Source organism: Delphinapterus leucas, chromosome 18 (genome assembly GCF_059928025.1).
Source record: "Delphinapterus leucas isolate spDelLeu-1000000601 "Yukka" chromosome 18, BTC_Dleu_Yukka2, whole genome shotgun sequence".
In the NCBI taxonomy this organism is placed as follows: Eukaryota; Metazoa; Chordata; class Mammalia; order Artiodactyla; family Monodontidae; genus Delphinapterus; species Delphinapterus leucas.
In genome coordinates, this window is record NC_143146.1 from 28,365,463 (window position 1) to 28,382,742 (window position 17,280).

At 38.4% G+C, this 17,280-nt stretch overlaps 1 protein-coding gene across 3 annotated transcripts in view; it reads right to left on the bottom strand.

The window, feature by feature from the left end:
* Nucleotides 1-17,280, bottom strand: part of SLAIN1 (SLAIN family member 1) — a 75,971-nt gene that overhangs the window by 37,384 nt on the left and 21,307 nt on the right. For all 3 annotated transcript variants that reach the window (XM_089899264.1, XM_022576980.2, XM_022576983.3), the window contains exon 2: nucleotides 8,583-8,722. In XM_089899264.1, coding sequence (XP_089755390.1) covers nucleotides 8,583-8,722 — 140 coding nt within the window. The remainder of the gene's footprint in view (nucleotides 1-8,582; nucleotides 8,723-17,280) is intronic.

Sequence of the window (17,280 nt, forward strand, 5' to 3'; positions counted from 1 at the left end):
AGAGACTGGGCAGGCTCCAGGAGACAAGACACTCGATAAGCTTCTTAATGTCTCAGTTCAATCTGTGTGGCTTTTGCAAATGAAAAAGGCCACCTTCAGAGCCCTGGGTTAGTCGACAACTTTCTTCTTCATTGGCTAAATTTAGAGAGAAACACTCCATCATAACAACTGAGACAAGAATGGGAACTGGTGTCATATGAAGATAAGAGAAAAACTCAGCTAAGAGGTAATAGCTATTCACATTTGCTTAGTATATAATCCCAGAGGAAATGAGAGATGGTCCCAGGGAAACATGACCCAAGATAGCTAAGTGTGCAGAGCTACACTATTGGTGCAAACTATACCCACACTCCTCAAATGTGACCTGTCCTGATTCAATAGTTATGGACATTCAAGAATCTTAAGGCAAGATAAGCTTTTATTAACTGGCCCCAAATTAACTGAGCCACATATTGGGTGTTTCAAATTACTTAGATAAGCTTTTGGATCATTATTTGGTTATCTAACATCCCAGCCTCATGACATGGACTTAACAAAAGAGTCTAGATTAGCCTTATTCCAATTTAGAATATCATGTGAGTTAATGCTACCCATGAAAGTTCTATGGGTATTTGTTATCTACATTCTAAAGGGGTGGAGGAAGTGGGGAAGAAGAAAGAAAAGCATGTCAGAAATGAAATATTAATACATATAGATCCGAGAAGAAGCAGGAGAAAAAGAATAGACCACAGAGGTCCTCTTGAATTTTCTACTATTCTTGAATAAACTACACTCACAAAACTTCAATTTGAGATCCCTAACTCTACCAAGTATCTTTATTTATAGGGAGAGAAAACAGACCCACTCCCCCAAAGAAAAAAATACTCTTCGCTTTCTATAAATAGCCAAACTAAGAGGATTCCCTGTATTTTTGGGGGTTCAGTCTCTGAATAAAGAACTGCGTATTAGGAATGTGTCCATATATTTACATGGCACTTCACATTTTTCAAACTAATTTCACATTCAACATTTCCTGAAATCGTTGTAACAGCCCTGTGAAATCTGTTAAACGTCCCCACTTATAAGCAAGACATTGGAAACAAGTGATGTGCTCTTAACCACAGAGTCAAGTAGGGCTGAGGCACTAGATCTAACTACTAGATCAAAAACCCTTCCCCCATGGGGCTTCCCTGGTGGCGCAGTGGTTGAGAATCTGCCTGCCAATGCAGGGGACACGGGTTCGAGCCCTGGTCTGGGAAGATCCCACATGCCGCGGAGCAACTGGGCCCGTGAGCCACAACTACTGAGCCTGCGCGTCTGGAGCCTGTGCTCCGCAACAAGAGAGGCCGCGACAGTGAGAGGCCCGCGCACCGCAGTGAAGAGTGGCCCCCCGCTTGCCACAACTAGAGAAAGCCCTCGCACAGAAACGAAGACCCAACACAGCCAAAAAGAATAAATTAATTAATTAACTAAAAAAAAAAACCCTTCCCCCAAATTCATTCATTCAACTATCAGCATTTAACGCCTACCAGGTGACATTCCAGGCACTGGGAGGGTGACAGCAGGGAACGAAACAGACTCAAATCTCTACCCTCAGAGCTAACACTGTAATGAATATGACTACATAATTATTTTGTGTGTGGCTTTGGCTAACCGGATGCCATTTACAACACCAAATGTTCAATTAGTTTCTTTGCTCTAAGGAATTTAAATGTACTCAAATTAATACCTCACAGAAACCAATCATTCAGAGCTTAAAACATGTTTGAAAACTTAGTAAGCACTGGTAATTCAAAAGGAAACTGAGGTACATGTCCCCCTAGCCTCAGATGCTTAATCTATGTGAAAAAAAAGGGATACACATGTTAAAAATTCAATTAAAAGACGTTCACACAACAGGGTGCTTCCAAATGGAACATAACAAAAATTGTTAGGAACATTTTCAAAAAGGAAAAACCAACCAAGAAAAAGAGGAAATATTAGTTTAGGCTTTCTTAATTTTATACGAATAGATTGTAGATTTAGAAGTACTGAAAGATTTAACTTTCAGCAATTAGTTATTTTACTTCTAACATTACTTTCTGTACATTATCCAAAAAAGTCATTTATGTTATTCCAATATATTAGGAAAGAGACTGAATATTTAAGCCTTTATTATGTCTCCTTCACAAACATCTTTATTTAACCCCTTATAGCAACTCTATAAAATAAATGTAAATGTAGAAGAGGCTGAGAAAGCTTAAGTAACTTGCCTTGCTGACTACTTGATACATAAGACTTTACAAATTATACAATTTGAATAGTAAGACCAGTTTGGAAAAGGGAAAAATAAGTTTCAGGAGCCACAATAAAGTTGCAATTAATTTAATTAATATTCAGTTAAAATATTAGTTAATATTTTAATTAAAGTCAATTTATATTCCCTATGAGAATTTAAGAGTATTGGATACATATTGATCATCTGTAATATATATATCCTACACCAAAAATAATTATCCTATTGTATTTTGAGTGCACTTAACCAATTAGCAAAATTATAGCTGTGACAACAAAGGTTTTCTTTTAGCAATACCTTACAAGCAGTCATAATGTGGGTGCTCACTCCCTATAAAATTAAATCATATAAAACATTTCTTTTCCATTATTTTCTTCAGAAAAACAAACCTTCTTCAAAGGGCAGGATTTTAATAAGCCTGTTCTCACAACCTCAAGGCAAGACTTGAACACCTCCCATATATTCTCCCAAAATTTACCAAGTTTTGTAATCTAGAACCAGGGTTACAAAGTTGTCAGATATGAATGAAGGTTATTAGAGGACCCTCCCAAATCGAGAAGGTAGGCAACAAGAAGAGAGTTAGGCCCTTCAAGAAGTTATAATCCAAACGAGCTCGTTAGCAACTACACAATTAGAGACAATTCTAAGAGAAATGCTACTCCGTGTACCCACAGAAACAGAGGTTGACAAACCCTTACTCAGATGTGCTCAGGGATGTGTGGACCTTAAGCAGAGAAGACAGCTAATTTGCAACTGAGAAAATAGCACAGGCTAAGTTCCTAGGGTACAAGAGGGAATGAGAAAGAAGAGATGTAAGACCAAGGGACCCAAGGGGACATAAGGTCCACCCACTAGATAGACTCTGGCTCCTCATAACTATGCCCCTCTTCACATGTTCTCAGGGAATTCATCTTTAATTGTTGAGCAATTTTCTTCCCCAAAACATCAGGGTCAGGAAATAAAAACCAAATATCTAAAATACTTGTTCTCTAATAAGCAGCATCTTATCTGAAGTTGCAGGCTAACGTTAAAGAACATTTACCTATCCCTTGGTAAAAGAGAGAGAGAGAGAGAAAGAGAGAAAGACAGAGAGGATAACTTTACCTTTCTTCAAAGCTCATCTAACTGCTCCTTTTCATGGCAGTGGATGGTCTAACTGAACAGTTCTGGGGTGGGGGAATGGCTGGGAGAAGCATGTACAACCACTAATCATTTTGCAACAAAATGCAGTAAGGTAAGTAAAAACCAATTATTTTAAAGTAAACATGCTCGTGAATGGAAAAGCAATGCTGCAAGTTGATACTTCAAGTGACGCCAGTCTTTCTTCTGAAAGAAAGAGATGGCTGGTAAGGAAAGTGGTGCAAAGACTTCACCCCATCTTGAAATATTCAAAAGCAAAACTGAAATTATAACAGTAGTAATTGTGACATTGGGTTCATAAAGAATTAAACAAAAATTCATTTATTTTAGCAACAGTGTCTAATACATGTCAGGTTCCCTTCTGTAGCTGGTGTGATCAACAAAAAAAAGTCCCTGTCCTTGGGCAATTTATATTCAAATGAAGATACAACCCTGGTCTCAAAGAAAATGCTCAATGATGTCTGTTACTTGAAGATGCTGATTGTTCCAGAGAAATGAAGTCTAAACAAAAAGAAAATGCTTTATTAGGGAGTTACTTGAAACTTCTAAAATACGTGACACACATTATTCCAATTAAACATTTATGCTATATAATGAATAAAGTTTAAGTTAAAACTGTAATTAGAGGCTTCCCTGGTGGCGCAGTGGTTGGGGGTCCGCCTGCCGATGCAGGGGGCGTGGGTTCATGCCCCGGTCCGGGGGGATCCTGCGTGCCGCGGGGCGGCTGGGCCCGTGGGCCGTGTCCACTGGGCCTGCGCGTCCGGAGCCTGTGCTCCGCGGCGGGAGAGGCCGCGGCAGTGGGAGGCCCGCGTACCGCAAAAAAAAAAAACAAAAAATTGTAATTAACTGATACCAGTTAATTAGCTGTCACTGACAAAGAATCCCTTAACTGGAACCCAGTAAGAATTCTTTGCTATGGAGGACTAACTATGATTTCTTCTCTCATTTCTACAAAACCACACTAGAATGACAGCTAACTCAGGTCTTCTAAACCTACATGAAATATCAAATAGGAGAGGAGATACTATCAGACTAAGAAGAGTCATTTTATTTAGAAATGAAAAAACAGATAAACATTAGGTGATGGACCCAGTTGGGTTTTGATATTCTCTGCTCTGAGGGTCCACAGTGGGAACAGGTGAACAAACACCTGGAAAAGCTCTGAAACTGATGGTACAGGCACCACAGAGGGTAGGGAGTTCTGTGGTGAAACGAACACAAGATGACTGCTGCAAAGTCTATGGGAAGAGTACCAAAACCCTTGGGCTCCCTCCCCAGCCCAAGCAGCTGCTCCTCTCCTGCTTTATCAAAGACAGGTTTCATCACTTAAACTGAAGCAGAAAGCTGCTAGATTTAAGATATCTCACACATACAAGGGTATCTTACAAAAAACAGAAGGATTACGCGAAAGTTTGCAAACTACATGGTAAACTCAATGAGGGCAGGGACTTAACATCTGTTTTGGTTACTGCTGGATCCCCGTTACCTACCATGGTTCCTGACACATAGCAGGTACTTAATAAATATGCAGCAAAAGAGTTTAGCAGACGAGTTTTTTAATCTCCAAGAAAGCAGAATGTTCAAAAAAAAAATCAAGAATAAACAAAAGAAGAGAAAAATATAAAATGTGAACATCAATCCAGGAAATTCAGCACCTGACTAAAAGGAGTAACTAGAAAGAAAGAATAGAGAGAACTGGAGGGGAGGGGTGATTACAAAGAAATAATGCGTGAAATTTTGCAGAGCTAAAGTTTCCAAGCTGGAAGTGCCCACTGTCTAACACACACACACACACACACACACACACACACACAAATGCAATTTCAAAATACCAGGAAGAAAAGATTCTAAAATATCCAGTGTATTTTACACAGAAAGATCAAAAATGAGAATGGTACAGGATTTCAACAGCAATCCTCAAGCTAAAATATAATGCAACACTGCCTTCTAAACTCTGCTGGAAATGGTTTCTAAACTAGAATTCTACATGTAGCCCGAAGAACAATCAAGTGTAAGAGCAAAGGTACGATAAAGACATTTTCAGACATATGACGTTCTCACCACTGACCTCCCACATATCCTCTTTCCCTACTCCCCACAAAAAGCAACAGGAGAATGTATTCTGCTAAACTAAGGAAAACGAAGTCTCTGCATTTAGGACACAAGCGATAAAATGCAGAAGACAGGATGCGGAATTCCTAGGATGAGAGCAAAAAGGAAGTCCCACCATGACAGCTGCGCACAGGCCTACAGAGAACAAGGTAAGACTGCAGTAAGAATAGAAGGCACTACCAGGAGGAATGGTTAAACTAAATAAATAAAAACCCTTGGTGGGTGTCTATGTCTAACCATACTGAGGATGTTTCATTTGGAGAGTCTAAGGGTAAATTAATGACAAGGATCAAGAAAAATGTCTTTTTACAATTAACTCAAGGAAAAGCAGAGTTAAATGAAAAAAGAAACATAATGGTAAAATACTGCATGGCTTCGATGTGAGTCTTGCTATCATAATCCATACTGATGTATCCTAAAATTGGTAAAAAGCTACATGACGGAATATGCGGAGAAAAAGTATAGTGGGGGGAGGAAGTTAAAAATGAAACCTCCACCACCCAAAGTAGAAAGCCAACCGGTAATTATTAAAATTGATAACTCAGGCAATAGTCATACAAGCCTGGAATTTAAAAAGGGAGGGTAGACAAACAAAACCAGAACAAATAGTTTTTGTTAAGTAATTGCATCTGGGTAATAAAATGGGCATGGGAGAATGGGGTAGGAATTTGCCCTTTTCCTTATAATGTCTGTAAGACTAATGCTTGCTAAACTATAGATGTACTGCTTTATAAAACATGTTAAGTTTCAAAAAAATTTTTTTCACCCATTGAACAACCTATTCTAATCCATTACTTCTTATCTCATAATGGGATTATGGATCTTTGGAACAAAAGCATGTAGTCTCACAGCAAAAGAGGATTAAGATTTATATACAAATTTAGTAAAAGACTAATTTTGAATTTGAAAAGCTAGTTCTCTGCTCAAACTCGTTTATATTAAATTTAAATAAATTACACTATGAATAAAACTGCAATTCATGTCCTCATAATTTTGCTTTAGCCCCTTGCCAATGAAAGGAAAATTAGGCACTTAGTCTAGAATCTCAAAAGCAACCACCAACTATGATTATTTTTAAATTACATTATGTTACATTGCGTTAAATTAACATAGCCTCTCCTCTATTTTTTAAACCAACCTTGTATGTAGATCCACCTTGTGTGCAAATGAACTATAAAGCAGGGGTCAGCAAACCTATGACCTGAGTGGCCCAAATCCAACCTGCCCCTGTTTTTATAATACCCACCAACTATGAATATTTTAACCATTTTCAAAAAAAGGTAAAAACCAAAATTAAAAATAGGAATATATTTCTTGACACATGAAAAAAAAAGTCACATGAAATTCAAATCTCTGTCCACAGATAAAGATTTACTGGAACACGGCCTTGTTCATTAATGTTTGCATCTATGGCTGCTTTCTAGTGATGGCAGAGACTGGATGGCCCACAAAGCCTAAAATATTTACTATCTGATCCCTTTCATATTGTTGACCCTTGAACTAAAGGATTCTAATTCCATTTGAATTTTATTTTTATTTTATTTCAAATGAAACTGAGCAAAATTCATATATAAAAATATACATATAAAAAGTCCTTGAATCAGAGGTATTTGAATAAGAAAACTTAGGGATGGCCTACACAACCTTTGAAAGAGAAAATAACGGTCTGCTTAGGACCACTCAGGGAAATGGGCCCAGAATGAGGACCAGAGTCTTGGCTCTGAGATGGCTGTCCTCTTAGACATGCATCTGTCACCAAAGTTTTAACCCTAGTATGCCTCTGTTCCTACTCCACTCTTCAACTTGCTATTACTACATCACTTATTTCATTTTAGTTAAAATGCTAATAAAACATGCTAATTTTTAGTTTGGCCTTCCCCACATATTTAAAACAGATTTCTGTTCATATTTACTGTTGACTGTGTCAATAAAGCAGGATGGAATACTGGTTAAGGACAGTCTCTGGTGTCAGGGAGACCCAGGCCCTGGCTCTGCTCCCAAGGACCACTCTGCCCTCATAATCCTCTCAACTTCTCTAAACTTCACTTTTCTCACCTCTAAAAGTAAGTGTAGTACCTACCTCAGATGAGCAGTTAGAACACAATGAAAAATGTCAAGAACTTAATGTTCTGACTGTCAGAATTAAGAGCTCGAGAAATGGTACCTATTATACTTTGTCTTATCATGTCCAAGTATTTGATAAGCACTCATTATCCTTGAAGAGTTTCATAGGCAGTGTTCTCAAACCTCAGTGTGCGTAAGAATCACACTGGTGACCTTGCCAATGCAGATTCCCTTACCCCTACTCTCAGCTACCCTGATTCTTTAATCTGGAGGGTTAAGGTTAACCCTTAACCCCATTTTCGAGCTCAAGTGTGATTTGGATGCGAGTGATCCATTATCTAGGTAGTAAAGTGTACCTAGATAATGAAACAGACACCAAGAGGTTAAGAGACAAGCAAAAGCCTAAATAATTACAGCCTTAAGTACTAGTCTATCAAAATAGCAAGGAGCTGAGTACTACTCATTCCTTTCGCTTTTTTTTCCCCTGCTACAACTATCCTAATTATTTCTTTTTACTTAAGCTTATGTTGAGCTCCATAATTAAATGTTACATACAATATGAAGATTATCTCCTAGCTTGTAAAGGTTAGGACTTTCAGTTATACATCCAAATAAACATTTAGGGAAGGCAAAAGGTCAGTGCCCAGGTCCCAGTGGAATCCCAGTTTACTATCTTGGAATTCAGCGACACAACCTTGTAACAATTCCCAGAGAATGTAAGGCTGGCCCATTTTATGTACTGGTACATTCATAAACAGAAAGAAAAAAATAGAAAAATAATATGTATTCCTACAACACTAAAAGAAGCTGAAAATCTGGCTAAAAACAAGCACAAAACTAAATATATTCTATACCGAGAAACCCTGATGTATAAACATATGAAGTGAATCACATGCAACAGCTGCACCTTAGGGTAAAGTTTTTCAACTAAGTGTCAATTCCAAAACCAGCAACAAAACAGAGTGGACAGTGGCAGGAGTTTGAGGATGCAGGTGTACGGGTTCGCGGTTACCTTGCTCCAGTCTAAAGCACAGGGAACGCCTTGCTGCTTCCATCTCCGGAGTCGGATTATCTAGGACATGTCTACACCACTGCAAAGGGCTCAGGGATTTCTCTGATGACGGGAATGTCTTTGAAGAGCCAACGTATAACCTTAAAAAAAGAAATCTACATTATAGGGATTATATAGCTACACAGAGATTACCTCTCTTGTACTTGAGAAAACAACATGTATTTAACAGTTTCTATCAAAACAGAACTCACATTTGATTACTTCAAACACCAAAATCATTTTTAACAGATAAATATCCCCTGGTAGAATATGACACATTCTGTAGCTTGGTGGCAAGGAGGACTTCAAAAAACTATGGAACAATGTCTCAGAGAGTCGGAGATCTGGGGCTTTGGCTACTGAACTGACCTGGGGCACCGTGATGATCTGATCAGCTCACTTATATTTCTAGAAGTGAACATTTTCATCTCTCTTTGACAACAGAATCTCGTGAACTTGGGCTAATATACATAAACATGATGTGGCAAACAAGGCAAGTCTTATTTGCATTTAACAAAAGTAAGTCTAAAAACAAAAGTCAGCTGTTTGTTTCTCTCAACCCTTAAATAATCAGATATTTCCCCTGTCTTAAATCTATACTAAATTTGATATGTGCTTCTTTCTCATTAAAGCCAAATAGCTTTCAAAGATATGTTTTAGGAAGAGTTCACTTTCAGCATCTTCACCATTGCACAATAGTTGGCAGGATTCAAAATAACCACCCTGGGGCACTACAAGTCATAACAAAGGTTTTCTCTCATTGATGTACTGTTTTAAGGTAGGTTTTAGAATATTTTCAGTGATAGGGTTATACAAAAAGGTTTACCTTGAGAATTAACCAACAGTTGACAGAAAAAAGAAAGAAAATTATAATCACAGGCTCTAGTAACTGACCTTGCTATATAAAGCTTTATTCTAATTACAAATCTCATTAAAGTAACACTACTTCAAGCAAAGTTACCATACTTCTAATGGGCAGGTATTCTTGAACTAACATACTTCATTATTCACTTTTACTGTTATCGTCCAGTCCACCACCTATTCGAGTAATCTATCCCAGAGGGCTGGGGAATGTAGTATTTAGCAAATTATTCTCATAGTTCGGGGTTGGCAAGCTTTTTCTGTAAGGGCCAGCTAGTAAATATTATAGGCTTTGTGGCCACATAGTCTCTGTCATAACTACTCAACTCTGCCTCTGCAGCCCCAAAGTTATCCCGACGATAAATAATAAGTACGGCTGTGTTCCTATAAACTTTATTTATAGATACTGAAAGTCGAATTTCCCATAATTTTCACGTGTCAAAATAGCATTCTTTTGATTTTTTCAATCATTTAAAAATGTAAAAATCTAAGCTGATCAGCTACATAAACCAGGCAGTGGGCCCAATATGCCCACAAGACACAGTTTGCTGACTCCTGTCAGGAGATGAAGATTCTAAAATCTCTCTCCTCATCAACTTGACAGTAATCCTAATATGTCATTCTTCCCTTAGAGTGTGGACCACACTCTAAGAGAGCATGTTGGTTAGTTAAAAATTCTTATTCCTAGGTCCCACCCTGGCCTACTGTGTCAAGATTATCACCAATCTATGTAGATCCTTCCCTTCTGCCCTTCCTTGCTGTCAGACCTCTGCACTGTTACTGTGTAGCTCTCTCTAGACCCCTGTCCAGGACTGGGTAGCTCACTCTAGACCCCCAACTAAAGGTTAGTCTAAGCCAGTTGTTCTCAATCTTTGACGTATTAAAATCTCTCAGAGGATTTGTTAAAACACAAATTGCTAACACCTGATTGCAGGCAGCTCTAACCTACCTGATTCAGTAGGTTTGGGGTAAGACCAAACAATGTGAATGTCTAACAAGTTCCCAGGTGATGCTGATACTGCTACGTGGAGACCACACCTTGAGAGGCATGCACTGTGCTGAGCCAATGGTGCCAGTTCCATTAATCCTATTTGCCCAATGACTGGTTTAGGCACAAGCCTTGGACACAGTCCTAGACAATAAAAACTGAGGGGAAATATTCTGATGGGCATGTGAGCAAGTTTCTCCTCATGTTTAAAGGGGTCACGAAAGACCCAATTATATGTTGCCTACAACATGAGTACTTTAAATATAAACACACGGGTTAAAAGTAAAAGGACAGACCATTGCAAAGACAAATGAGCAAAACCTACCCACAAAGAAAACCCCAGGCCTAGAAGGTTTCACTACCAAATTCTACCAGATATCTAAAGAAGAATACCAATTCTTCACGAATTCTTCCAAAAAAATAGAAGAGGAGGGAGCACATCCCAACATGGTCTATGAGACCAACATAGCTATGAAACCTGATACCCAAACCAGACACAGACGTTGCAAGGTAAGAAACTAAAAACCAACACCCCTCATGAACACAGAAGCAAAAGGTCTAAATGTTTTAGCAAATTTGGTGCGACCATATATAAAAGGGGTACTTCGTCATTACCAAGTGAGGTTTATCCCAGGAATGAGAGGTTGCCTTAACATTCAAATACCAGTGTAACTTATCACATATACTAAAATAGAAACACCATATGATAATCTCAATATACAAAGAAAAAAAAACGTACGACATCCATTCCTGATAAAAACTCTCGGCAAATTAAAAAAGGGAGGAAACATCCTCGATCTTACTAAAGGCATCTACAAAAAAGGATCCTTAACAGTGAAAGGCTGAACACTTTTCCCCTACTATCAAGAGCAATACAAGGCCTGCAGGTTCTAGCTAGCACAATCAGGCAATAAAAACATTTGGATTGGAAAGAAACAACTCTGTCTTTATTCACAGACGACATGATCGTCTATGTAAAAAAATCGTCTATGTATAAAGGAATATACAAAAAAAGATACTAGAATGAGTTTAGCAGCAAGACTGTAGGATACCAAATCAAAGTACAAAAGTATTTCTATATTAGCAACAACCAGTATTTTTGAAATTTCACTTCCCATTTACAACAGTATAAGAAAACCCATAAGATGCCTAAGGATAAATCTGACAAAAGATGTCAAAGACCCGTACACTGAAAACTACAAAACATTCTGAGAGAAATTTAAAAAGAAACAGAGAAACGGACCATGTACATGGGTCAGAAAACTAAATATTGTTAAGATGTCAATTTCTCTAAATTGATCTATTTAACAAAATTCCAACCAAAATCTCAGCATGCTTTTTGTAGAATGTAAAAGCTAAAATTCATATGGAAATGCAAAGATCCTAGAATAGCCAAAACAATGAAGTTGGAGAGCTACCGCTAACTGATTTAAGACTTATTCCAAAGCTACAGTAATAAAGACAATTTAGGATGGCATGAAAATAAATAGATCAATGAAAAACAATAGATGGTCCAGATACAGAAATACTAACATGTGGAATACTGATTTTTTTGACAAAGTACAGAGACAATTCAATGAAGAAAAGATAGTCTTTTGAACAAACGGTGCTAGAACAAATGGATACACATATACAAAAAGTGAACCTTGATCCACACTTTACACACTATCCAAAGTGAACTCAAAACAGATCACAAAAATATGAAACCTAAACTGTAAAACTTTTAGAAGAAACTACAGATGAAAAACTTTGTGTCCTTGGGTTGGCAGTATTTCTTAGATACATATTTTTAGACTCAAAGCATAATCCATAAAAGAAAAAAAATGTATCAACTGGACTTCATCGAAACTAAAAGCCTTGCTCTTTGAAAGACTGTTAAGAGAATAAATGACAAACCATGGATTGGGAGAAAATATTTGCAAATCATTTATCTGATAAAGAAACTTACAAGTGGAATATATAAGAAATTCTGCAAACTTAATAAGCAACCCCGTTTTAAAAAACTGGTAAAAAGATTTAAACAGATAGTTCTCCAAAGATGAGCTATGGATGGTAAACAGGTGTATGAAAAGAGGCTAATCATTAGTCATTCGGGAAATGCAAACTAGAACGCCAGCGAGATCCTATCACACAGCTGCTAGAATGCCTGAAGATTAGATTAGCCATAGCAAGCCTTCGGGACGACATCGTGCAACTGAAACTCCTAAACTGCCAGCAGAAACGTAAAATGCACAACCACTTCGGAAACGATTTTGGCAGCTTCTTTAAAAATTAACGTGCACCTACTTTCTGTTACAGCCACTCAAAAGTCATGAACTATTTACCTGAAAGACACAAATGCCATGTGTCTATGCAAAGACTTATCTGTAATAGCCCGAAACTGAAAACAACCCAAATGTTCATGAAAAGATGAATGGATAAAACAAACGATGGTTGTGTCCTTACAATCTAAAACCTTCATGATAAAAAGAAATGAACTACTGATTCATGTAACAACAGAGGTGGGTTTCAAAATAATTATCTTGATTGAAAGAAGCCAGACCAAACCAAACCAATGAAAAAGAGTACCTACTATATGATTTCACTGATACAAAAGTATAGAAAACACAAACTAATCTAGATTGACAGAAAACAGATCAGTGGGTGCCTGAGCTGGACGTAGGCAGGATCAGGACAGGAGGAGATAGAAGGGGCCACAAGGAAGTTTAAAGCATTGGGCCATCTCCACTATCTTGACTGTGATGATGGTTTTATGGGTTATACGTGGGCCCAAATCTATCAAACAGTACATTTTAAATATTTGCGATTTATATTGCACTTACACCGTAATGAAGCTTTACGAAAAACTCACAGAACAGTAAGCAACTGACTTCCCACCCTTCAGTGAGCCTGGAGCTGCCATCCACCAGGCAGCTGAATCACAGAAGCAGGTGCCACAGCCCTGACAGAAAGGAGCCACAACACTAGGCAACTGTGCAACCTCCTTATCTTTCAGCTTCTTTTAAATTAATACATCTTCCTCACTGTTTAATACACACACAGGTTCATGCACTCTCTGAGCGTCTGCTTGTTTGCAAACCTCTCTCAGCTCCCATGTGAAGCACTGCTCTGCCCATCACCTCCAGCATCCCACGGGACCGCTGCTTTCTCCTGCCACTAGCAACCTCCACCAAGCAGCTTGCCTGGGGATTTCACACACTCCCACCAGTTTGGGGGTTTTTCTGGTAGAGCGTTTTGCTTTCTGTTTGCAGGGACCCCCTCAGGAAGATGTCCTTAATCTATTAGGGCCTACGTAATATGGTTCTCTCGTTTGACCACGCAGCCTCACAGCACATTCAAAAGCAGCTTCCCAGAGGTACATGTAATGGCTCTGGGACCCACTCTGCCATATTCACGTACAGGGACTTCTCTCTTTTCTCCTCCGCTGTCCACCCATGCTATCTGCTACTGTGGCTCACCCCGACCCTGCAGTTCACAGAATATGGGGGTGATCATGCGACTGAAAGCAGGGAATTCGGCTGAAAGCCTGAGTGAGGAATAGGTGGGACCCCAGATCCCCTCCTCTACTCCACAATGCCCATCCCACCACCCCTCCTCTGCCACAATCTAAGACCAGAGGCTTACTACTGACACGTGCATAAGGCTGACCCAGAAAAGCTCTGACTTTAGGCACACAGAACTCAGCTGAAAGACAGATGAAGTACCTGCACTGAACCAGAGAGGCCGACCAAAAGTCTACTTGCTGAATGGTTAGCACCCTAGCCCCATTTTCCCCTTTACATTCCGAGAATCGACTGCCTTAACTCCTATCTCCCAGAAGGTTTATGTCTGGAGACACAGATGAACCCAAGAGAAGACCTAAAGATACTGAAACCTGAGCTGGCCACCCACCCAATCTCTGGTAAAGTCTACCAGCCAGAGTTCCACCCATGCAGAGCCTTAGATCAACTTCGATATCGCCTTTGGGTATGAACAGACAACCCACGACACCAGATATCTGGAATATTCCTTTTAAATAAAACCCTGAGACTAAAAGTATTGACAGAAGGGAAAAAAAGAACTGAGGAGGAAAAACAATGCAGGGAACAGATAAAAAATCCAAGACAATTATAACTGATACCATCTGAGAGAAAATGTTGCATTCACAAGACAAAAACAGGATATTTAAATGGAACAGCTTCTTCTTTCTTGGCAAGTGAAACAATTAAACTGTTATAGAAGAAACAAAAAATTCAATAAGTGAGTTTGGAAGATCAAGCTGAAGAAGTCTCCCAGGAGCAAAACATAGACAAAGATTAACAACCAGAGGAGAGGGATAAGAAAATTAAATGACTGTACCAGGCAGGCCTCCATCTCATTATTATAAGTTCTAAAACACACATGAAAGTGAAGAGAAAGTTATTTGTTTTAAAGGCAAAAAATTTTCCAAAGTTGAAGGCAGGCCACCAGGTTCTAGAGTGAGGCACCCACAAATGCTCAGTGCAACAAATGAACAGACAGACCCATACAAGGTACAACATGACATTTAAGAACCCTAGGGATAAAGAAAGAAACCTAAAGAAAAAGTCACAAAGGATTCAATACCCAAATCACAGTGCACTTCAATAGGTGTAAAACAATAAAAACTGGGAAAAAATGGAAATGCCCTCAAACATGAGGAACACTAACTTAGATTTTTATACCCAGACCAACCATGAATCTTGTATGAGGATAGAATAAGGACATTTTCAAATACACAGGATTTCAAAGTGTACTTCTCATGCATGTCCCCTTTCTCAGAAAGCTAACTGAGGCTGCATCCCACCCACAAGAATAAATGAAATTCCAAGACAAAGGATTTATGAAATAGGAGATCCAATATTGGCAAGAAACCCGAAGGAATTCCCATGGTAACAGCATTGTGCATCCAGCCTAAGGAGCAACAGTAAAGACTGGAGCAATGGGATTAAGCATTCTAGAACGGATGGCAGTACAAAACAAATTTTTAAAAACAGATTTAAGAGATTATCAAATACGTTTGACCTTCTTGAGAGATGTTATGGCTCCAGTATTTACAGAGATAAATAGTAATAAGGGATTAAAGAAAGTGAAGGGGGAAGAGAGAGGCCATTATTGACTCTCAGAGGAACAAGGAGATTAGAGAAAACAAATGTAACATACAATTAACAGGACTCAGCTAATAACAGTGATAACCATGACACAGGTCATTACGATGATTTAAGAGAAAAGTTATAAAAACCATTACGAGAAGGGAAAGAAGATATGGTAGCTGGAGGATGAAGGGAAGAGGCCTTAGTCCTCATTTTCCAAAACAAGTCTATATCTGTTTAAGATCATGTAGTATAAAGACTGTTTAGAAATAAAGAACAAAAGAAACTGCCAAAGGAGTATAAAGTAATATCTATGTGGAGGACTCAGAGGCAGGAAAGAGTTGGGAGAACTGCTGCTTTCTGTAGTAAGCCTTGGTATAGAAGAGTTTTTGAACCATTTACATCCTACTTATTGTATTACCTTGATAGAACTTTAGAAGTACTACGCAAATATGTGGAATTAAGATAGAAGGGATCATTTTTAAAGTCAGTCTCCAAACAATGTTCCCAGGATAGTTTTGAGCCTACTATTTCTCTGACTAGGCCTAGAACTGGATTTAAAGAGAGAAAAAGGGCAGTGAGTTGCGAAGATCACGTAGCTACAAACTCCCTGAGTATAACATGTCTCCAAAATTAGATAAGCAAGGTAAAACCTGTATTTCTCCTAAATGGCTCTTATCTTCTAAAAAGTCATAAAAATCACCTCTTTCACTGTCATTACAATGCCAGCAACATTTACAATATCCTAGTTTGCCATTGTTAATACACATACCTCCTACTAACTGCTCTTTCAACTTCTACCTTTCGCTGACAGTATATTAGAATATGGCAAGAATATGTGAAAAGCCTTAGTCTAAAACTTGAGAAGCCTTCAAATAGTAGAAAAGCTATCATTTAAAACGTTACACTCTAATTTTCCTTCACTTCTCTTCAAAACTTCCAAAAGCACGTGACTAGAAACTATTGTCCTTCTCACAGAATCTTTTCTTTTTCATACACTTCATTTTCTGGACCCCCTGACTGCATACACGCACTAACACTGGGAGGCTGGAAATAATACAAAGTCCATCATAATAACCCTGAATGCTTCAAATGAAGTATTTCAAAATGTCTAGAAAAATATCTTGGTTATTCTCAACGTTTGGTTCTAAAGTCATCCTTCTGCAGACAATTCAAAAATAAATGGTACAACAAAAATAATTACAGTAAGTCCCCTACATACGAACGAGTTCCATTCCAAGAGCACGTTCATAGGTCCAATTTGTTCGTAAGTCCAACAAAGTTAGCCTCGGTTCCCAACTAACACAATCGGCTATATAGTACTGTACTTTAATAGCTTTATAATACTTTTCACACAAATAATACATAAAAAACAAACAAAAAATAAAGAAAACATTTGAAAAGTACCATACAGTACCAGCTACATCACTGCCGCTTTTACGCTTACTTCTGGACATCCTGGGATTGATTGAAATAAAGATGCTGTACTATTGGACTCTATACAGTACTGTCCAGTAAAGTACACAAAAGCACAACCACTTGTAGAGGATGCATGCACATGACAAGGTACACCAGACAAGTGAACTAACTTACGCGATTGGACATGTGAACACACATTCGCATCTTTGAAAGTTCACAACTTTAAGTTTCGTTTGTAGGGTACTTACTGTACATGTATATCACAGACCTGTCACTGAAAAGTAATATGTGTCAATTTTCA